Here is a 25,292-nt window from a genome sequence, read left to right as displayed (position 1 = left end):
TATAGTAATAAAAGGAAAAATCATATACCGAAAAAAGACTACTACTTGAACTCATCTAAATGCCTGTAAATGATATTTATTAACCATTAACGACAATTGCAATCTGTTAGAAATTCATCATGCTACGCTGACCAGGAAAGGATGACTCACGTGCGTCGATAAATTAATCCTATCTTAATTTATGCAATCCGATCTTCCCGAATGAATCGAATCTAATGCACGAATGGAATATTGGGAAAAAAGTGAACAACAAATCTTGGGAGGGAGTACCCACTATTCTATCATCTATCAGTTCTGCATCAATTCCCTGGCCCAGGTGTCACAAATACTTAGACGAACACATACACAGGTAGACATACGATTTGCCCATAACAATTGTACACTAGTACTAAAAACCAAAATTATTACAACACAACCACTTATAGGCTTCTACTTTTGCATTTTTTAGTTAATTAGTCTGTGCACGGTGACAAAGTCGACCGATAAATCGACACACAATGATCCCCACTGCGAGTTGTGCCGACAAACACTACCGCTACTGTTGAACAATATTTGCAAACATAGCCCACAGAAAAAGTCAATCCACAGTGAGTATAAAAAACAGATGATGCAGAGTATGAAAAAAACCAGAGGTGGGTAAGAAAACCAACCGGTACGTACAGTCACTGGTATGGTGCTCAAAGTCTCAACACGTGTAAACGAGCGATCCACATCGTGTGCGGTTTTGATTTCGTTCACACGGTAAACGAAATGACAACCTGGATCGAATGTCGGTTTTGAAAACCAAACCGAGTCACTCAGCACCGTTTACATGTGTGCACGATTTTCAACTGGTGTTAATGTATTCTAAACAGCGGTATCGGTTCGGCTTTAGAAAACCGAACCTGGTTTTTTTCTGTACGCGGTGCTTCGGTTGAAAGAAGAGGCAGTAAATTCATGTGCAGTGCTGCCGAATAAACAACGGAATTGAATAAGGTTAGTTGTTGAGAGTCGATGGGGCAATATCGAAATGTTAGGTTCTAGGCGATTGTTAACGTTTCACAATTGATGTTCTTTACCATATTAAAAACCAAGAAACGGACACGAAATTCAAAATGGCTACCTTTCTTGGCGAATAATCGTATGAAACCGATAAATGTAGATATGTTTGATTCGGGAAAGTCGTTGATGCTAATGTAACAATGTTGAAATTGAAATTAATGACTTCAAAGAAATCAATAAAAACAATGAAATCAATACAATCAATGAAATCAATGCGATCAATGCAATCAATGCGATCAATCAAATCAATCAAATCATTGAAATTAATGCAATCAATACAATCAATTAAATCAATGAAAACAATGAAAGCTATGAAATCAATCAAATTGAAAACAATCAATCAAATCAATCAAATCAATCAAATTAATCAAATCAATCAAATCAATCAAATCAATCAAATCAATCAAATCAATCAAATCAATCAAATCAATCAAATCAATCAAATCAATAAAATCAATAAAATCAATAAAATCAATCAAATCAATCAAATCAATTAAATCAATTAAATCAATCAAATCAATCAAATCAATCAAATCAATCAAATCAATCAAATCAATCAAATCAATCAAATCAATCAAATCAATCAAATCAATCAAATCAATCAAATCAATCAAATCAATCAAATCAATCAAATCAATCAAATCAATCAAATCAATCAAATCAATCAAATCAATCAAATCAATCAAATCAATCAAATCAATCAAATCAATCAAATCAATCAAATCAATCAAATCAATCAAATCAATCAAATCAATCAAATCAATCAAATCAATCAAATCAATCAAATCAATCAAATCAATCAAATCAATCAAATCAATCAAATCAATCAAATCAATCAAATCAATCAAATCAATCAAATCAATCAAATCAATCAAATCAATCAAATCAATCAAATCAATCAAATCAATCAAATCAATCAAATCAATCAAATCAATCAAATCAATCAAATCAATCAAATCAATCAAATCAATCAAATCAATCAAATCAATCAAATCAATCAAATCAATCAAATCAATCAAATCAATCAAATCAATCAAATCAATCAAATCAATCAAATCAATCAAATCAATCAAATCAATCAAATCAATCAAATCAATCAAATCAATCAAATCAATCAAATCAAACAAATCAATCAAATCAATCAAATCAATCAAATCAATCAAATCAATCAAATCAATCAAATCAATCAAATCAATCAAATCAATCAAATCAATCAAATCAATCAAATCAATCAAATCAATCAAATCAATCAAATCAATCAAATCAATCAAATCAATCAAATCAATCAAATCAATCAAATCAATCAAATCAATCAAATCAATCAAATCAATCAAATCAATCAAATCAATCAAATCAATCAAATCAATCAAATCAATCAAATCAATCAAATCAATCAAATCAATCAAATCAATCAAATCAATCAAATCAATCAAATCAATCAAATCAATCAAATCAATCAAATCAATCAAATCAATCAAATCAATCAAATCAATCAAATCAATCAAATCAATCAAATCAATCAAATCCATCAAATCAATCAAATCAATCAAATCAATCAAATCAATCAAATCAATCAAATCAATCAAATCAATCAAATCAATCAAATCAATCAAATCAATCAAATCAATCAAATCAATCAAATCAATCAAATCAATCAAATCAATCAAATCAATCAAATCAATCAAATCAATCAAATCAATCAAATCAATCAAATCAATCAAATCAATCAAATCAATCAAATCAATCAAATCAATCAAATCAATCAAATCAATCAAATCAATCAAATCAATCAAATCAATCAAATCAATCAAATCAATCAAATCAATCAAATCAATCAAATCGATCAAATCAATCAAATCACTCAAATCAATCAAATCAATCAAATCAATCAAATCAATCAAATCAATCAAATCAATCAAATCAATCAAATCAATCAAATCAAACAAATCAATCAAATCAATCAAATCAATCAAATCAATCAAATCAATCAAATCAATCAAATCAATCAAATCAATCAAATCAATCAAATCAATCAAATCAATCAAATCAATCAAATCAATCAAATCAATCAAATCAATCAAATCAATCAAATCAATCAAATCAATCAAATCAATCAAATCAAACAAATCAAACAAATCAATCAAATCAATCAAATCAATCAAATCAATCAAATCAATCAAATCAATCAAATCAATCAAATCAATCAAATCAATCAAATCAATCAAATCAATCAAATCAATCAAATCAATCAAATCAATCAAATCAATCAAATCAATCAAATCAATCAAATCAATCAAATCAATCAAATCAATCAAATCAATCAAATCAATCAAATTAATCAAATCAATCAAATCAATCAAATCAATCAAATCAATCAAATCAATCAAATCAATCAAATCAATCAAATCAATCAAATCAATCAAATCAATCAAATCAATCAAATCAATCAAATCAATCAAATCAATCAAATCAATCAAATCAATCAAATCAATCAAATCAATCAAATCAATCAAATCAATCAAATCAATCAAATCACTCAAATCAATCAAATCGATCAAATCAATCAAATCAATCAAATCAATCAAATCAATCAAATCAATCAAATCAATCAAATCAATCAAATCAATCAAATCAATCAAATCAATCAAATCAATCAAATCAATCAAATCAATCAAATCAATCAAATCAATCAAATCAATCAAATCAATCAAATCAATCAAATCAATCAAATCAATCAAATCAATCAACTCAATCAAATCAATCAAATCAATCAAATCAATCAAATCAATCAAATCAATCAAATCAATCAAATCAATCAAATCAATCAAATCAATCAAATCAATCAAATCAATCAAATCAATCAAATCAATCAAATCAATCAAATCAATCAAATCAATCAAATCAATCAAATCAATCAAATCAATCAAATCAATCAAATCAATCAAATCAATCAAATCAATCAAATCAATCAAATCAATCAAATCAATCAAATCAATCAAATCAATCAAATCAATCAAATCAATCAAATCAATCAAATCAATCAAATCAATCAAATCAATCAAATCAATCAAATCAATCAAATCAATCAAATCAATCAAATCAATCAAATCAATCAAATCAATCAAATCAATCAAATCAATCAAATCAATCAAATCAATCAAATCAATCAAATCAATCAAATCAATCAAATCAATCAAATCAATCAAATCAATCAAATCAATCAAATCAATCAAATCAATCAAATCAATCAAATCAATCAAATCAATCAAATCAATCAAATCAATCAAATCAATCAAATCAATCAAATCAATCAAATCAATCAAATCAATCAAATCAATCAAATCAATCAAATCAATCAAATCAATCAAATCAATCGAATCAATCGAATCAATCAAATCAATCAAATCAATCAAATCAATCAAATCAATCAAATCAATCAAATCAATCAAATCAATCAAATCAATCAAATCAATCAAATCAATCAAATCAATCAAATCAATCAAATCAATCAAATCAATCAAATCAATCAAATCAATCAAATCAATCAAATCAATCAAATCAATCAAATCAATCAAATCAAATCAAATCAAATCAATCAAATCAATCAAATCAATCAAATCAATCAAATCAATCAAATCGATCAAATCAATCAAATCAATCAAATCAATCAAATCAATCAAATCAATCAAATCAATCAAATCAATCAAATCAATCAAATCAATCAAATCAATCAAATCAATCAAATCAATCAAATCAATCAAATCAATCAAATCAATCAAATCAATCAAATCAATCAAATCAATCAAATCAATCAAATCAATCAAATCAATCAAATCAATCAAATCAATCAAATCAATCAAATCAATCAAATCAATCAAATCAATCAAATCAATCAAATCAATCAAATCAATCAAATCAATCAAATCAATCAAATCAATCAAATCAATCAAATCAATCAAATCAATCAAATCAATCAAATCAATCAAATCAATCAAATCAATCAAATCAATCAAATCAATCAAATCAATCAAATCAATCAAATCAATCAAATCAATCAAATCAATCAAATCAATCAAATCAATCAAATCAATCAAATCAATCAAATCAATCAAATCAATCAAATCAATCAAATCAATCAAATCAATCAAATCAATCAAATCAATCAAATCAATCAAATCAATCAAATCAATCAAATCAATCAAATCAATCAAATCAATCAAATCAATCAAATCAATCAAATCAATCAAATCAATCAAATCAATCAAATCAATCAAATCAATCAAATCAATCAAATCAATCAAATCAATCAAATCAATCAAATCAATCAAATCAATCAAATCAATCAAATCAATCAAATCAATCGAATCAATCAAATCAATCAAATCAATCAAATCAATCAAATCAATCAAATCAATCAAATCAATCAAATCAATCAAATCAATCAAATCAATCAAATCAATCAAATCAATCAAATCAATCAAATCAATCAAATCAATCAAATCAATCAAATCAATCAAATCAATCAAATCAATCAAATCAATCAAATCAATCAAATCAATCAAATCAATCAAATCAATCAAATCAATCAAATCAATCAAATCAATCAAATCAATCAAATCAATCAAATCAATCAAATCAATCAAATCAATCAAATCAATCAAATCAATCAAATCAATCAAATCAATCAAATCAATCAAATCAATCAAATCAATCAAATCAGTCAAATCAATCAATTTTCGATGTCTGCTGACCATATTCTTTCAAATGACACCCATATTGATGGTGGTTCTCACTATTTTGTGGTACAGTAATGTTTCGATTATATCACGGTCGGTCTGTATTTTAGCGTGATATATTTGAAGCGTGATATATTCAAAACAAACCAAAAAATTACATTCAAGCATTAATCCATGTATTTCTATAAATTAAAAGTAATGATAAGGTCAAGTTAGTCAAAAGAATAAATCATGGTAGGGTAATGGGCCTATTTTTCTATAATCACACTACCCATTTGAAGCCGATGGCAGCGTCTACCATCTTTGTTCAACGCATTGGGTAAAAGCTTCACCTTACGTAGCATATATCGTTTCTTAAAATAGTTGAACAACCCAAAACTAAACTTAAAGGAATCTGCCACATTAAAGTTTTGGACAAATATTTTGACCAGCAAAATCAGTGTATTCGAAGAGATTACGATTCAGTTCTCGTTGTTTCAACATCCATAGAAATAGTCCCATCACCAATTGTTGATGTTGTCCTTTCAAAAGAAAAGTATTCACATCGATTCAAGAGAAAATGCATATCTAGGCATACCTCCATATCTTGCGTAATTTGTTTTTCTCATTATTTTGTTAGATTTTCTTGCTGATAACTACCAATTTAAAAAAGAAGTCGATTTGTTTACCTGCTACACCAAACGGTCCCTTAAGGACACGGCAAATAAGTTACGAAGAATTTAAAACTAAAATTGAAATCGGTCGAAGAATATTTCGGCAATCTCAGTCATTGCAACAACGTCTTGGTAAAACATGATTTCGAGACTATTCACGTTTGAAGTTTCGCGCCACGCCCTGTCTTCACTTAAAGGAACAAGATAAACAGCGCTATAACTGCTTCTACTACTTATACCTCTATAAAAATTTCAGATACTTTCTTAAGAATCTATACTTTAAGATAAAAGAATAAAAAAGTTCGATTTTTTGACCGACCTCATCATATATAAACCCTTAAAGAAATAGTCCGAAACCTAATAATAGGCTCCCCAAGTAGCATTTCTAGTTTTATAGCACACTACAAGAGCATTCTAAGTTTTAAGAAGGGCTTCAAGAGTGCCATAAAACCTCAAATGTTACCAGGGTCATTACCCTATATGTAAATAAGCAAACCAATTGTAAAAAAACCCCAAAAGTGCCAGGACACAACATGTGGCTTAATTGGATCAAAATGTAGTGTGCCTTATCTGTATTTCAAAAAAGAGTGAAATAATCGAGATAAAACCGTGATATATTCGAGGGTGATATAAACGAGTATTGATATAAACGCATAGTGATATAATCGAAACATTACTGTAACCGGAAGTCGCCATCTTGGATTTCAAAATGGTGCTATTAGTCAATTTTCAGTGTCTGCTGACCATATCCTTTCAAATGACACCCATATTGATGTTGGTTCTCATTATTTTGTGGTAACCGGAAGTCGCCATCTTGGATTTCAAAATGGCGCTAATGGTCAATTTTCGGTGTCTGCTGACCATATCCTTTCAAATGACATCCATATTGATGGTGGTTTTCACTATTTTGTGGTAACCGGAAGTCGCCATCTTGGATTCCAAATGGCGCTAATGGTCAATTTTCGGTGTCTGCTGACCATATCCTTTCAAATGACACCCATATTGATGTTGGTTCTCATTATTTTGTGGTAACCGGAAGTCGCCATCTTGGATTTCAAAATGGCGCTAATGGTCAATTTTCGGTGTCTGCTGACCATATCCTTTCAAATGACATCCATATTGATGGTGGTTTTCACTATTTTGTGGTAACCGGAAGTCGCCATCTTGGATTCCAAATGGCGCTAATGGTCAATTTTCGGTGTCTTCTGACCATATCCTTTCAAATGACACCCATATTGATGGTGGTTCTCACTATTTTGTGATAACCGGAAGTCGCCATCTTGGATTCCAAATGGCGCCAATGGTCAATTTTCGGTGTCTGCTGACCATATCCTTTCAAATGACACCCATATTGATGGTGGTTCTCACTATTTTGTGGTAACCGGAAGTGCCATCTTGGATTTCAAAATGGCGCTAATGGTCCATTTTCGTTGTCTGCTGACCATATCCTTTCAAATGACACCCATATTGATGGTGGTTCTCACTATTTTGTGGTAACCGGAAGTCGCCATCTTGGATTTCAAAATGGCGCTAATGGTCAATTTTCGGTGTTTGCTGACCATATTCTTTCAAATGACACCCATATTGATGGTGGTTCTCACTATTTTGTGGTAACCGGAAGTCGCCATCTTGGATTTCAAAATGGCGCTAATGGTCAATTTTCGGTGTTTGCTGACCATATCCTTTCAAATGACACCCATATTGATGGTGGTTCTCACTATTTTGTGGTAACCGGAAGTCGCCATCTTGGATTTTAAAATGGAGGTAATGGTCAATTTTCGGTGTCTGCTGACCTATACGGATCCAAAATCTTACGATTTCTGTTCACAAGTCCGAATAAGAAATATTCTGAACACCTGTTATGAACCTATGTATTATTTTCGTACCGCAAAAATGGGTTAATATTCTATACCATTCTTGCTCTGAAAATTTTGTCGAACAATTTTTGCGCTAAATGATATTTGACCCGCTTTGCCTGAAGTTTTGATAAATATACCATTTCGGATCTAAGGGAATATTTTAACCCACTTTTGCTCTGAACAAAATTTTACTCCACTCTTGCTCTCATATAAAAATAGCGAAGGCTAATAAACTTCCTTTTACTTTCGATTTTTGGGCAGTTCCCCATACCAAACATACCCATATTGCAAAGTTACTGATGATAAATCATCATGAAAATGCCGTAATATTGATTTAAGGTAAGTCATTTATTTTTTTCCAAAACGACGAGGAACATTTTTGTTGTACATGGAAGATGTCTCAGAACAATTTTTCAATTACCGAAAAAATACCTGACATTATATCTAAAATAAATATGCAATGAATTTCTAATAAAAATGCTGGCAGCACTAGCATAGCCGATAAACATCAACCCGAATACACAACCGCAACACAGCCGAAGTTTGGTTTCGGTATTCTCGTGTTTCGTTCCATACTCGTGCACCGGTAAATGAAAATCAACACCAAACCACGGTGCTGTGTAAACGAAACTCGGTTTGGTTTTCGTGTCTCGTTGAAACACAACCAGCGGTAAGACCGCACACGATGTAAAGGAAACACAAAATCGTGTGAAAATTTGGTTTACCGCACCGGTACTAAACCGGTTTTTTCCCACCTCTGAAAAAAACACAAAACATAAAAAAGGCCCATAAACCCTTTCGGTTTCCTCGATATACCACTATTGAGGCGTAATTCAATAGCCATCTTTTTTGTCTGTCTTAAAAACTGATGTCCGAAATATGCTTAATGATGTTTGCAAAACCGTCAAACCCATCAACCTCATAAAATTAATAAAATAAATTAAATTGGGTCCAAATAATAATTTGGATGAAATGAATAAAATAATGACTGAAAACAATTAATCAGCTTATTCAAATGAAGAAATTGAATAAAATATACGAACTGGAAAAAATAAACAAAAAGCGTAAAAATAAAACAATGAAAAATAAATAATAATTTAATGAATTTTTAATTAATAATTTAATGAATTTTTAACTTCTAATAATAATGAATGATACACACTAAGAAAAAAAGAAAAGTACATTTGACGTAAACAACATGCAGACGTATTTTGCAGTCTGATATTAGATTTTTACATGTTATGGCATTTGAAATAAAATATTGTGTCTCTTTTGATGTAACGATTGGTTGAAAAGAAGGGGAATCGTGAGCGATTCATATTTTTGCGTGTTCTGGAATTTAAATTCAAGTGATTGGTGACGCTCCTTTTATGTGCATCTTGCAAGATGTAAATATTTTTAAGTGTGTATGAATAAAATGTTCTGGTCAGAATGAATCCAAAGAACGAAATGATTAAAATAGATACAATGAACTCAAATCTACAAAATGAATAAAAAGAACGCTGAATGATGTGAGTGATGAATGATTAAAATAAAACGATCAAATAATTAAAATTAACCAAATAAATAAAATAAATAAAATGAATACAATCCACGAATTGAATGTACTGAAAAAATTGAATACATGAATTTAAAATTTCGAAAAAAATATTTGAATAATGAATTGTATGGCTATTGTGAACCATTTTTCAGACATTTCTGAAATATTTGTAAAAATACCATTTTTTTTTAAATATCAAGAATCAATATGCAATGCACTTGCTGGTATTTCCATCCTTTTTTGTTTTCAGTTTTTCGTACACAATCTATTTTTTTCTTAATGATGCTGTTTAAGATTAACCGGTGTTTCTACTTTATGGAGAGACTTTCAATTTTTTGGAACTCAATTATGTCTTTTTGGCCGCGAATTCCTGAAAAAATTGAGCAAAATAGAATTTTCAGGTCAAGCATTTCAACGCGTTATTGACAATAGTAAACTGAGATAAGGTCACATGTGCCCCTTAAACAGAGAGCGAATGCGATTCGTGAATGGGATAGGCAGATATTTCAAAGGGGTGTGCCCCATTAGGCTTAATTACGCTAGGAATACGGTCGTTTGGCAAACATATGTTCGGCATAATGGACATTAGGTATAATATACGTTAGACATAATGGATTATTGGAACTTCTTTGGGGTGATGGCCTCGGGAGGTAAGAGTATAAATGTTTTAATTTTTTTAATGTTGAAGAATTACTAGGAAGCTGATTAAACTCGATCAACATTTTATTCGGCATGAATATACTTCGTTGCTGTACACTGCTAAACATTAATGCAATAGTTTCTACACTCTTGTTTAAAACTAATCCCATTTATACTTATGTATGAATAACGCACATTAAATTATATTAGATCTTATATGCGTGTATGGTGCAATTGTCAAAAAATATGTGCCTTGAAGAACAGCTCATGAAAGAAAGAATTCTGCAATAATAATAATTAAGATTTAATATTCATTAAATAGTATTTATTAAACGAGTACAGGGTGTTTGGTTGTCATATTTGTGGAAAAAATCGATCTACACATACCATCAAATCTCAACCGTTACAGAGTTATTGAACTTTTTGTGTAAAAAACTTATTCATCTTAAAATACCTCTAACTCAAAAAGTATACTTTATTTTTTAATTTTTTTAGTTGCATTGAAAAGGTGAGAAAATTTCCTATGGAATGGTGTTCTCATATCTTTCAGTTAATTAGTTTTAATTAAGTTGTAAAGTAGTTAAAAGTTAGTGTTTTTGATAAGGTTTTTGTTAATTTTCTCAAAATAATGAATTATGATTATAGCTATATCTATTATCTAAAAATGGATTTTACGACGATTCATAATTTGTTCTTCAACATCATATTCCTGTCTCTTCTCGTTTCTTTGCAATTACTTACTCATTACTAAACTTTTTGTGTAATCGACTTGCAAGTGCTTAAAAGACTCTAATTTAAAAAAATATGCTTTATATCGTTATTTCCAAGGCTTCATTGTAAAGCTGAGAAAATTTCCTTTTGATGTATGTACAAATATCTTTTAGTTAAGTGTACTAAATGACTTCTTACTAGTAAAATAATTCAAAATTAGCGTTTTTTGGAGAGTCTTCTAATTATTCTAATTATTAATCAACTAAATTTATCGTTACTATTGTTCATTTGGTGTCCCTTAACATTCTCTATAGGGGAATTGTGGGAAAAACCGACACCCCACAACATTTCCTAGAAATCAAATTTTTATTCATTTCATAATGATACATTATTATTAGTACGTTTATTTAGAGCATTTGAAGAAAAATTGGATTTACGTTAGTACGCCGAATGCCATAAAAATAAACAAAACATACGACAGCAGCGTTCATACTCGTCTGGATGTTAAATTTCGTTGCTAGATTTTAAGGTTTTAACCGAACAAAAGCTTTTCAAATCACCCCATTTTCAGTACCTATTATTATCGGCCTTTCCTATCAACTAGGTGCATTGAAGACGAGTTTGAGAAATTCAATATTTTTAATTGCTTTTATAAAAAAATGTGCGCTTTTGGGGTAAAACCGACACCCTATGGTTAGGGTAAAACCGACACGCTGTTAAGATGGTTGTGTATACTTGCGATTCATTTCAAAATACTGGAGATTTTTGTGACACTTCAATTAGCATATTAAAACACTATAGTATTAGCAGAAACACACAGAAATCCTTTTATTGTGTTTATTTCTTGTAAGTCTCTTTAAAAATCAAAAATTGGAATTTTTGCTTATCTGATTCTATCGAAGCTGTTGCTATTTCTGCAAAAAGCTCATCAAACCGAATTTCTAGTGTTCTCTTGGTTTGTCATAGACGAACTTTATCACAATGAGACAATGATCTTATGTATACCCCAATAGATCGTTGATGATCAGAGTCCGAAAAATCAAATCTGAAAAAGATAGTTTTACTAAGAAGTGTGTGTGTCACTTATAAGTGCATGAATTCAATTAGCAGAACGTAGAACGCTTGCAAGTCTTCTCTTACGAAATAATATGACACTGGAGGTTGCAACGATGTGCGCAAGGATTATTTGGAAATACTCATCAATAAATAATCCTATAGCATAAAATACTCTTATTTATAGTACTACGCTTTCGCACTTTCTTCCCCTCACTACATGATGAAGCAATAAAAAGCACATATTTGCATCATACATACTCACACTTTATTATTCACGCATATATCTCATTTTGAATAAAGCTAAAGATTTTAATAAAGTGGAGAGAAAATAAATTAAAGGGTGTAGATCTCACCCCTATAGGGTGTCGGTTTTACCCGCAGTGCCTACAAAAAGTCACTTTGTTCTCCAAGTTTTTTAATGAATAACCAATAATTTTTAATAAAATTTATTTTTTGAAGCGCTGAAAAAATTAAGTCTTGTTAAGAATTTTCTGAAGAAGAATTCTGCATATAAACTATAATTTTTTTGGTTTTGTGGCAACTTAGAAAAATTGTTAAGCTTAAGGTGTCGGTTTTAACCATAATTCCCCTAACTTGTTATTTGACACTTTATCCCTATCGCTTTTCATTTCGCTGCAATTTAATAGTTAACACAGCAACACAGCACCTCACCACAAATGTAGTGGGTTCGAAATCGTTGTTTTTGCATATGAAACGAGGTGATAAAAATGAATGGAGTTAAAGAAAAAGTTGTAGAACTTGCTGAAGTGCAATAATTCCATGATAATAATAAAGATGTTCATTATTTACTATTTTAAGAAAATAACGAAAATGCTAATAATAATACTAACTTTAAACTAATTCACTTCTAAAAGAATACTAAATTCACTTAACTGAAAGGTATTAATACATTTTGCTTTGCAATATTTTCCTGGCTTTCGAATAAAAATAAGAAAAGGTACAAAAAGTGCCATATTTTTTTTAATGAAAGCTAGTATTAGTTAAAATGAGATAAAAATATTCAAGTTGAAAACAAGAAAAGATAAGTGTATCATGTCAAAGAACAAATTATGCAGCTCTTTAAGCCTAACAATCTGAATTATTAAAATGGCGATGTTAACTATTAAGACTTTCGTGAAATGACCAAAAAATCGATCAAAATTGTTAATGCTGTGAAAAGATTTGCAATATAAAGTAAACTTTTTGAGTTAGTTAGTTATTTTAAGACAACTAAGTTTTTAACAAAAAAAGTTCAATAACTTAGTAACGGTGGGAACAAATTCTACAATTGCGAGGGATAATTTTTACATAATCTTTTAAACATTATTTTTAATATTTGAAGAAAATAATAAGTAAAAAAATAGTCCAACTTAAAAAAAAATAATTTGTTTCTAATAATTGCAAATCTCAGAAGTTATATAACAAAAAAAATGTGAATTTTTTCGGTAAGTTCATTTGAAAACACAACTTTTTTCCATATATCGAATCGTTCCGAGCAGTGATTAAAAATGTTCAGCTTCAAAAGTTCAAAAACTAATAACTTGAAAAAATATCATATTCAGCCAAAAAAATAAGTGTCAATTATTTTTAGCTAAAGAATGTAAGAAATTTTTTTGGAAGGAATTAAAAGTTTGGTTGTAAATCTGACGTGGAATGACCCATATGTTTTATTCGAAGTTCAATAGAGATACGAATATTCGAACAACGCGTGTGGCATTTCTCTTTTCATAATTTTCATCCCGGTCCGTAAAGTATAATAATAAACGCAGACCTTATAGCTGTGTGACCAGATACCTGCTTATGGACTATGACATGTAATTCTAATTGGACTTTTTCGAAAGAGTTTTATATTGACAGAGGTCTAAAAGTCGCTAAAAGTTAGATATTCTCGACTAAAACCATTCTACGGCGATTTTAACATAATTTAGTTAAAAAATAAGCAAACACAGAAAACCAATTTTTTACGCTATATAGGAAGATTGCCTTAGCTCGATAAATAAATTTTCATGGTTGTTATGAATTATACATGGTTTGATTGCAAATAGCTAGATTCGAAATAGGTTGCAACACTTCCCATGCATCTTTACCAGATAGAATTGAATGAAAGTTCATGATTCCCATGGCCGTAAACTGGTTCATTCATGGATGCTTCGCAGTAGGTTAGCCAAGACGTCTCATTAGTGTTCATATAAGAAACTATACCTTTCAAGATTATCGCGCGAACTGGATAATCTAGGATTTCATTGACTTGCTATTAAATGAGAGGAAGTCTACTTCCATTCTACATATAATTGTTCCATGTGCATAAGGAATTCGATAGAACATGTGACAAGTGTGTGTAAAACGTCGGTCCATAACTCAATATAAAGCACCAAGCTTAACGATTCTTGTGCATTGTCCATGGTATTATCAACAAAATTATTTCAACTAAATCCGTGCTCGAACTGTACGTAGTCATCCTATCAGAGTAAGAAGTGTCACCGCCTTGCTCACTGCGCACGTTTTCTCCTAGTATCCCTAAAGAGTAATTTTTTTTCAAGATTATCGGCCGGCATTCCGACGACAAGCATAGCTCCCGTCAGCTAACCAATTTTTGGTGTACACGTACGTACGAAGATGTATAGTTCTCCAAGCAGCTGTTGCAATTCGCGGTTCATATGCCGTCTTTCCACATACCGTCTTCCATCTGCACTCCGCCACAGAATGTTAGTAGCAAATTTCCGTGTAAACGACTGAAGGCGCGTTGGCTCTTTGCCAGGGAAATACTGTCTCGTGGCCGTAGAGGACAGTCAATCTAATTGGCGTTTTTCATAAGGGAATGTCCCCGGTTGTAAAACACCTGTCATTTTTTGACGTGTTTATTTACCTACAGGGAAAACCCTTCGATGAAAGAATGCCAAATGTAATCCAAATATTTTTTTTACCATATATCAATTAATTGATTTCTACAGGAAAACAATTATCGGACTAAGGCTTCTTTCTATATTGATATTTTTTATTGAAACCATACCGAAAGAAGCCAACACATTTGCACATTTTTCATGAAAAAATCGCAAAAAATGGCGATTTTCATATTGTTGTCCCAATACCGCACAATATTTACAACTTTTTGGTGCCAATGGTCCCATAAAATTGTTTTGCTGTTGTAAATCAAAATTTTGGGGACATATTAAACTGGTCAAATGTGGTTTCGTGTTGCATTTGATTAGAGCTATGACTTATACTAATCTTGTCCAGTTTTCTTTAGAGTGTATCCGCTGATTTTTGCAATTCCTGTGCAGATGGAAGAAAATAAGCAAACCGTTCCCGAAAGAATTTTGTTCGCCTACATGCAAAATCCTGAGTTGTTGCATTGAGAAAACTGATGGATCTACATCATTCACCCGTCTCTAGGGTTCTCCAAAGGTTCCAGGAATGGATGTAAGTGGACGACAAGTCAGGAACTTGTCGAAAACTGGGAATAATGCGTCAGAGCGCAGTTCATTTCAAGCAAAATCCGAACATTTCGAGGCAGGACTTGGCTATGAAACGGTCCAGATTCATAACGTACAAGGTGTCCCGAAACGGACGAACACCAGCAGAATGTTGCTAAAACGCGTGTCCGAGGGCTCTACATGGCGCTGCTTACAAAACACTGGAGCTACATCAATATATGTTGGAAATGAAATGTACAGTTTTATAATCAACAATGGATAGAATAGCACAAATCAATCTCCAGTATAAACGTACAGCAACTATGAATCTATTTCAACTTATGCAGGAAAATAAAGCTTCTATCGCATTGGTTCAAGAACCGTACTTTCATAAAAGAAACTTCTATATTGGAAAGTTACTTAACACTACCTTCAAGACAAGGCATGACTAACCCCCGTGAAATACCTCGTGCTTGCATTCTTGCAAAAAATTGCACCGTGTCTCATATCGGAGCTCACAACTCGCGATATCTGTGCAATCACAGTTACATTGACTGTCGATAACATATGTAGACAAACAGTGTATATATTGTTCTACCGCATAACGAATCATCTTCTGATGATTTCAAAAGCGTTAAATCAAATTGTAGCAGAAATGCGCTTCCGCTCATTGTGGGTAGTGATGCAAATGCTCATCACATCATTTGGGGCAGCTCAGACATGAATCTGAGGGTCTCTGAACTGATGGAGTAGGGGAGAGAGGGTAACAATGAAACACATTTTTTTTACAATTTAATTTTGATGATAATACTTGTTATTTGTGTAACCAAAAGTGATACATAGTGCCACTCTATTGTTAACTAATACATATATTTTTTCCAGCAGGTAAAATTCACGGGAAATAACATTTTTTGGATAATAAACAGTCGGTGGTAAAATGTATCAGTGTGCCCCATGGGTAGGAACTATGAAACACGATGTCGTCTATAAGGAAATATTCTACTTATAAATTTTATTCTTTTGTTTTGACGAAGAATGATCCTAACGCTTTGAATTTAAGTTATATTGAGGCGAAAATCGTTTGTTTACGAAAGAATCCACTATAACATCGCGTAACATTGAACCACCATATATGCATATCAGCTGCAATCCTGAAATAAGAGACAATTTCTACAAAAATTGCCCAAATTTACTAATTTTGCACTATATGAGTAGTATTTACTGTTGAAAATCGGAACCCATTCACATTTTGAGACAGACCACAAAAACAAAAAATAATCACTGTTCCCCATACTCCTTCGTTCCACAGTTACCCAATGGGTCTATTCATGAAAATTGTGAAATTACACAGAACCATGAGAAGTTACCAAAAAACTTTGTTCGCGGCATATGTTGAGCATAAAATTTGCTATAAATAGCAATAGACTAAACATTTATTCAATGAATGGTAACTCATAAAGATGGAATAATGTTTTTCATTGCAAATTTACTCTGGCTATCACAAAACAAACAAATATCCATTAAAAGAGATACAGTTATCAGATCTCTTCCAAAATATAGCAACACGTGTAAAGAATTAGAAATCGTGAAATATGAGAGAATGAGACGATTCTGATCATGCGTTATGATTTTATTGCGAATGTTTCATAGTTCCTGCTGATCCACTGTTACCCTCTCTCCCCTACACAGGTAGTACAAATCTTCATATTCTGAATGTGGGAAACCAACTAACTTGTGCGAGCTATGGGAGAAAGGAGATGTTAGACCTAACGCTTTGCTCAGAAAGAATTTCGCATGAGCTGGAAAATTGGCAGGTTCCAATTGAAGCTGAACCGTCCCTACCCGATCATAAATATACATTTTTCGATCATCTTGATGTCACTCTTAATGTGGTAACATATCGTACTCATTAATCTACAAACTGGGATCTCTTTGTGGGAAAACTTGGCGACTAAATTTCATGGATGTTTTCCAACAATTAGACAACTAGACGACTTGGATGCCGTCGTGGATACGACAAACTCATTCACAGTAGCATCCCTCGAAGAAGCTTATCCACTTCGTACTGTTAAAACGATTATGGAAACCCCGTGGTGGAGGGCTGAGCTTGAAAGAATGAAGAAGGATATGAGAAGAGCTTGGAAGCGGCGTCAGCATGATAACTCCAGGGCTTTCAGTATCGCTCGTAGTGCATATAAAAATGTATTAGATCTGCAGAACGGGCTGGCTGTCAAAACCTCTGCATTAATGTTTCTGGCCTGAACGAGGCAAGCAGGTTAAACAAATTCTCTTTAAATCGAAAAATTTTCAGATGAACTCTTTAAAAACCAGAGATGATGTTTATTTGACGGACAAAAAAGACGTTCTTAATTGTCTCTTCTCTCCGGAGCTGGACAATGTTCACAGATCTTATTTTGGTTATTCCTCGTGGGCGTTAGCACGCAGATTGGTTACCACTGAATCGGTCAAGTAGGCAGTTGGAAGCTTGTCTCCATACAAATCGTCTGGAAAAGATTATGCTTTCTAGCCTTGCTACCAGGTATATCCCGAAAGCATGGCGAGAAATAACTGTTAGATTTTCCTCCAGTTTCTCAAGCTATGAAGAAGCCAAGAGTTAGTTTACTTAGCCTATTAGTTTAAGTTCTTTTCTTCAGAATAATAATCGATAATCGGATAATCGATCATCACATCAGGAACGTTAATTTAGTTGAATATCCACTGCACAAAATGCAACATGCATATAGTATGGGAAATCCACCATCACTTTGCTTGACGATGTTGTTTGCAACATTGAGAAGACTTTCTCGCTCAAGCAATCTAGCTTGGGTGTGTTCCTAGATATTGAAGGTGCTTTTGACGCTTTCAGTATATTCCGGAAGCGACGCGCGGTCATGGGGTATCTACATGTGTCTCGGGCTGCATAAACGCAATGCTTAGTAACCGAATTATTTGTTCGTCACCAAGACAAGCGGAGATACGGAAGTGGAGTATTTGCGGTTGTCCGCGAGGTGACGTTCTATTACATATGTCATGGAACCTGGCTGCCGATGGCATGTCGAAAAACTCAAAGAGCTTGGCTTTCCAACCTACAGGTTTGCTGACGATTACTAAATACTAATTACTGCACTTTGCATTGGAACCATCTTTGACTTAATGCAACAAGCATTAAGAGCTGTCGAACAGCGGTGTCGACAAGTTAAATTATCAGTTAATCCAAACAAAACTTCAATGGTTCTTTTGACGAAGAAGTCAAATACGTTGGAGTTATATTGGATTCCAAACTGAATTGGTCTGTTCACATTGAGTTCAGAGTCCGAAAAGCATGCATGGCGTTCGGGCAGTGCAGACGAACTTTTGGAAAGACCTGGAGTTTCAAACCTAAGTACATCTATTGGATTTACACCTAATGTACGTCCAATTCTGTCATACGGATGCCTTGTGTGGTGGCAGCGGTGATGACGGTCCAGTCAAAGCAAAACCTTTTGTAAAGAATGGCGTTCATGGTGTTGACTGGTGCTTTCACCACACTCCGACTTTTGACCTTGAAGCCCTTCTAAATATCAAACCATTACACATACACCTCAAACAAGAAGCACTATCATGTGCATACAGCCTGCAAGTTACTAGGTTTTGGAATAGTAACCATGTTGATCTTGCTACCAGTCATACTCGACTATGGTTACAAATGGTTACATGCGAAGATGATATGCTTGCTCCCAGAGATATTACACTCACGTGTAGTTTTCCTTACAGGATATTCCAAGTGAAGATTTCTACTCGAGTGGAGTGGTTATTTGGCTATACGGAGAAACAACAAAAACCGCAAGTGGCCTGTTACACTGACGGCTCTCTGATGGAGGGACGTGCTGGTGATGGTGTCTACTGTCGTGAAATAAGATTGAAGCAATTCTAAGCAGAAATCTTCGCTATTATGTGCGGGATACAATCGGCCCTTCAGCAGAGCTTGTCCAGCAAAGTTATAAACATCTGCTCCGAAAGTCAGGCTGGAATAAAGGCACTTGTTCAGACAAATCACGACCTAAGCTAGTGATCGCATGCAGAACCCATATTGAAGAACTAAGCATTATCATCACTATCTATCTTGTCTGGGTGTCTGGACATTCAAGTATTACTGGAAATGAATGGGTCGACGAATTGACCAAGGCAGGTGTAACGATTGACTTCGTTGGTCCTGAGTCCGTCCTGCCAATTTCAACAAATTGGCTAAGAGAACAAATACGATCTTCGGCTTCATCCGAACACCGTAATTATTGGAGAAATCTACAAACGTATCGCCAAACAAAGGCGTTTCTAGAACAACCGTGCCCAGCGCAACTTCCAATAATTTTGATATGCACCTGCATCATACGAATTAGTTAAAAAGTACACCTGTTCTTTTCACTTGGTGTCTGGTCTGCAGCGCCACCTGAATATGACTGATTCATCGCTATGGTCGATCGATGATAGAAGAGATATTCGCCGAATCAATTAATTGATTAAACGCCGGGACGTTGGTGAGATCTTTTCGACGCATACATATAAATAATCAAAATATTTTTGTTAAATTAAATACATGCTAAAATCAATGTTAATTTTCTTTCTGGAAGCGTGAATAGATATGAAGTATCCAAATGTTACGTGAACGTATTGGTGCAGGGCTTACTATACACGAAGGCGATCTCAGAATGTACGTGTGAGACCAGGCATTCTTGAAATAGGTTGGTAGAGGTATAATAGACCTATCTTTCATCTACAGGGCTAAAAATGCTTGCATCTTTAGATAAAAATAAATTCGTATATCAATAAATAAGCGCAGACAAATTTTCTCATAAAAGTACTGCCGGTCAATGGGATGTGGACTGCATTCACACTTTCGTTTAGCAGAGTATGTTAATGCCAATACAATAACAGCAATTCGAGATTGAACTTGATCATCTAATTCAAATTCAGAGAATTCCAACAGAATGGCTTCATAATCACGATTCGTATACGTATTATGGACCATTAATAAATTACGTAACGCAAAAATTACCCAAAACTGACGCCTCCTCCAAGTGTCATAAATTTCTTTATCCTCCGCTCCCCGATTACGTACCAAATTATTTTAATTTTTTTTTCTTCGGTAAAACATGTTACGAATCGTTCTAGCTTACTCCCCTCCTCGATATGTCACTATTTGTCGTACCCCCTCCCTCCCTAAAAGCATTACATAATTTATGAATTGTCCCTTATTAATCTATTAACAAAACAAAGGAAAAAGCGATATACTCACCCACTGAAACCCTTTCGTTTGTTGACTGGTGATGTGTGCTGATTAGGTAAAATGCAATCGTTCTCTTGTGGAACTTCTGAAAAGAGAAAAAAAAGAGAAAAAATATAAAAGTCAATGTCGCAATATATCAAACGCAATTGGTCATCCAATTTTGGTTTGGGTTCAAACTCCACTACAGCGCCATGTAGGAATGACATAAATCTCATTCACATCAACGATTTCAATATTCAAATGCGCATCCTTCAATCGGCTCGCTTGATATATCGTATCCATAAAACTAGTAAAGGCTAAAAGCCAAAAGGCATATGGGAACAGTTTCTTTAAACTCTGGCTTGAATTCGACTCATATGCTAATCCAATTGCCGCTTGGTAGAAATCAAATGCAATTTATCAATCCCATTTAATTTACGTTGTATTCAGTATGCACTCATTTCCAGTATCGTCGCAAGTGGGTAGCAGTAGCAGACGACCTGGTATGGCATCCCGAATCATAAATCATACCAAAACCAAGGGGCCTATATATGAGAATTAAAAGATACTATTCCTCGATTCATCCTCTCAACCCTAGGGACGCCACTGATTGGTTGGCCAGCGAAAGTACATCGCTCTGAGCATTATCCCCGACCTACCCTGGCGCATTCTGGTGTGTCTGTTCGTCCCTAGCTCGGCTGATTTCATTCAATTCGGTCTCCTTCCCCTGTCGCTCAGTGTCAATGCCGTGCCAGAATGGAAATATCGCCACACTTCTATGCCGAGGTTGTTCGAAGTGAATAAGGAGGGAAAAGATTTATACCGACTAGCCACTGAGCGCAACCCACATCTTCTGTGTGTCACCAATGCACGTCATCTATTTGTAGACTGGTCAGAAACGATTTTTTGTTGATGCAGCAGACGCTAGAAACATATTCGCTGTGTAACGATTCAAAACGAAACTTAGTTTAAAGTGGTTAATATTGAATGTTCACAAAACTGGGGACCAAAAATAATTAACGGAAAAAAACTTTGAACATTTCACAAACAAGAAGAAAATACTGCGGTAAATTGAATAACTTTTAAATTGGTTAAATAAAATCAAATTCCATTGTCAGGATTGAGTGGGTCAATACAGTAGGATAAACTTAACACCAGACAAGAGAGAGAGGATTGAGGTGAAATCTCAATTGCAATGCCTATTTTGGCATCAAATGAGTCGGGGAACTGTCAGACAACCTCATCAAACCGCTACGACACAGGTGATGGTTAGTAGTTTTAGCCGCGCTCGCTTCGACTAGCTCAAACACACAAACCAGACCGACCCATGTGCTCTAATCCGCATTGAGCCGCTTTGGAGTTTGCATCTATGATCCACACACATTTGAATGGGTAGGTAATGGACACATCGTCTGTGACATGTTATGAAAACTCATGGCCAACATGATTCACTTGCAGGCGCCTCTTTGGGGCCGGAGCTATTGCGACATTTTGTCTGGTTTGGGGCGTATTGGGACGAATTGGAACTCAGCTTTAAAACAATTAGGTCTCGAGTTAGACGAATGCTATTATAAAGACCAATTAAGTGTGAATTACAAGCTGTTTTTGGCGAAGAAAATTTCTAGTATATAAAACGATATTATATAGGGGTCATTCCGCGGAAGTGATCAAGACACGTGTAATCGACCTTCACGGATTTTAACCATTTTGGGGTGCATTGTTCATCTAGGGTCAATATAAAAATACAAATCTGATGTTTTGTGAACCGCTGCGACCAGTATTTAGATCTATTGTGGTATACCACGGGACTTTCCTCCGTCTTGATTTTCTTTTGATTATATCTCCGAGTCTATTTATTCTAGAATCAACACTCGAGATGTTTTTTTAATTGTTCAAAAAATAAAATCTAGAAAAAATACCGGTTGTTAGCAGCAGTGCTGCCAATTATGCGAGTTTTCAAGTAAATGATTAAAAGTACAATTTTCTCACAATTCGAATATTTTAATTTTGAAAATTCTCAGACATTTTTACATGAAAACACCTATAAACTCAAAATAATATGAGCCTATCCTGTGCTACACCGTTTTGAAGCAAAAAAGCCCAATTTCGCATATAAAATCACAAGCGCTCAACGACAAAATACCGACTTAAGTGTACTACTTTCACAAACTATTTCACAAACGATTTATCGTGGAGTAATGGAGGTGAGAAATGATGAAAAACTACGTTTTTAGCTTACCCCTAGCAGATCATGGTCGGTTTTTATAACCATTTGAAAATTTTCTCAATGTTGGCCAGAAAAAATGGGATTTTATATGGGAAAATGCGAGATCGCGAGTGTAGGTGTGCATAGATGATCGCGAAGGGCTCAAGCGTTTGTATGTTCATTTTCATGGTGTTCTTGAATTATCGCGCGGATTACGAATATGATACTAAATTTCTAGTGTGCGGTTCAGATGCTACAATAGAGTGAATTTCGCCGTCATTAGAGTTCTTCTTCATGTCGGTATGGAATATGTTGTCTAGTGGATGCTAGCGTTATTTATTTTCTGAATGGTGCAACTGAATACATGGACCTATGGACACGAGGGTGACCGTTTATGATCGCGCAAACACAAGTGTTTGTAGGTCCACACTTGAGACCGTGTTTATGAGTTTATAAGTGCTAAAATATTTATTGTACCATCGAGGTACTTTCATGTTTGTAAGATTGCAGTCGTAGTTGAGCGTGGGCGAAGCTCAAACGTTTGTATGTTAACATGATTTTCGCGTCTGCTAGCGTGTATGTAACTTCGCGATGATAAATTCGATTCTATAACAGCGTGATTATTCGCATATTCACGTGAGTTTTTGAATGATCGCGCGGACCGTGAATTTGATGCTTTTTCTAGTGAATATAAACATCATTTTTGATTGGTTCAACGTAAGGCATGAACCTATGCTGCTAATACCAATGATGGAGATTTCCGGACGTGACTGATTCATGATCGCGGATTATTGCTTGAGACTGCGTTTGTAAATTTATAGGTGTTCACTTCTGTGACTAGGGTTGTGTTGTCGCGAAGGCCACGAGCGTTTGTATATTTGAAATGGGAGATTTTGAGTGTATATGAGGGAATATGCAATTGATTGTGTCAGTGAGTGTTAGTATGAATCAAATTGTTGATAAATAGGAATTATAACATGCCGAATAAAACATAAAAGATGCATCGCGATTAATTAGAAGTGTATAAATTGACCGACATTGTTTTTGGTATACATGAGTAGTGGAAAAGCAAGCTAATAGAAATACATCAAAAACACACTAATAAAGTAGCAGAAAAGAAGATGTAATGTAATGTAATATACAATCAAACTACATGAACTCGTCTAAATACCAGCAAATGATGTTTACTTACAATTAACGACAATTGCATTCTGTTAGAATTTTTTTCATTCTATGCTGATCGAGAAGGGATGATTCACGTCCGTCGGTACATTTGTTGTACCTTAATTTATCCAATCCGATGAATTGAATCGTGTGCAATCGATTGAATACCGGAAGGATTACCCATTATTCTATCATATACGCCAGTTCTGCATCCATTCCCTGACCTAGCTGTCACAAAAACTCAGACGATCACATACACAGATACAGCGACTAGCACATAACAATTGCACACTAGTACTAAAAGCTACATTTATTACAAAACAACCACTCTTTTACATTTACATCTATTTAATTGGCCTGTGCAAGATGACGAAAACGACCGATAAATCGACACACAATGACCCTCAGTGTGAACCGTGTCCATCAACAATGCCATTAAACTGTGGAACAATGTTTACAAGCACGGCTCACGGTGCGTACACGAGAAAGATTCGCACAAAACATCACTAGTGATGATGAGAGCGAGAAAGAGAAAACTGGTGCCACGAACCTATGTGTACGCACACCGTACACGTACATGGGTTCGGTTGTGCAGGCGAACTTGTTCACATGTTTTGGTACGAAATAGCGAGTTTGAATTTTTCTATTCTATTCTATTCTAACCCTTACACAGTCAATATTGAAAAGCATCCTAGAAAACACTACAGTTATTCTAGTGTTTTTCTTGTCTTATCTTTTCTTATGCCGCAAATATTAAAACGGTCAGGCCTACTGTGCAGGGTTGGGTTTAAAGATGTTTCAAAATTAAACGGCAATCAAATTTTTCAATTAATGAAAATTTGATTAACGAATCATTTCGAATCTTAATTAAGGAAGAAAAGAGGACAAACGTACCAACCGTTTCCGTTTGAAGGGGATATGATAAATCGTTGGGAGTGACTTTGCTAAGAAGGTTAATGTCACTCCTTTGTTCCTTTGGGATGGGACAGAGGTATTTACACCTTGCCCTGGCTAAAAAGCCTAGGATAAAGC

The 25,292-nt window shown here is 33.7% G+C and overlaps 1 protein-coding gene across 6 annotated transcripts in view; it reads right to left on the bottom strand.

Moving 5' to 3' along the window:
- The window catches only part of LOC131691509 (triple functional domain protein), a 245,888-nt gene that overhangs the window by 56,907 nt on the left and 163,689 nt on the right, over positions 1–25,292 (bottom strand). For all 6 annotated transcript variants that reach the window (XM_058977989.1, XM_058977991.1, XM_058977990.1 and 3 more), the window contains exon 9: positions 20,921–20,996. In XM_058977989.1, the coding sequence (XP_058833972.1) occupies positions 20,921–20,996 (76 nt within the window). The remainder of the gene's footprint in view (positions 1–20,920; positions 20,997–25,292) is intronic.

The sequence above is a fragment of the Topomyia yanbarensis genome, chromosome 3, assembly GCF_030247195.1.
Source record: "Topomyia yanbarensis strain Yona2022 chromosome 3, ASM3024719v1, whole genome shotgun sequence".
In the NCBI taxonomy this organism is placed as follows: domain Eukaryota; kingdom Metazoa; phylum Arthropoda; class Insecta; order Diptera; family Culicidae; genus Topomyia; species Topomyia yanbarensis.
Note: the sequence above shows the minus strand (reverse complement) of the source record. Positions and strands in the feature narration are given on the sequence as shown.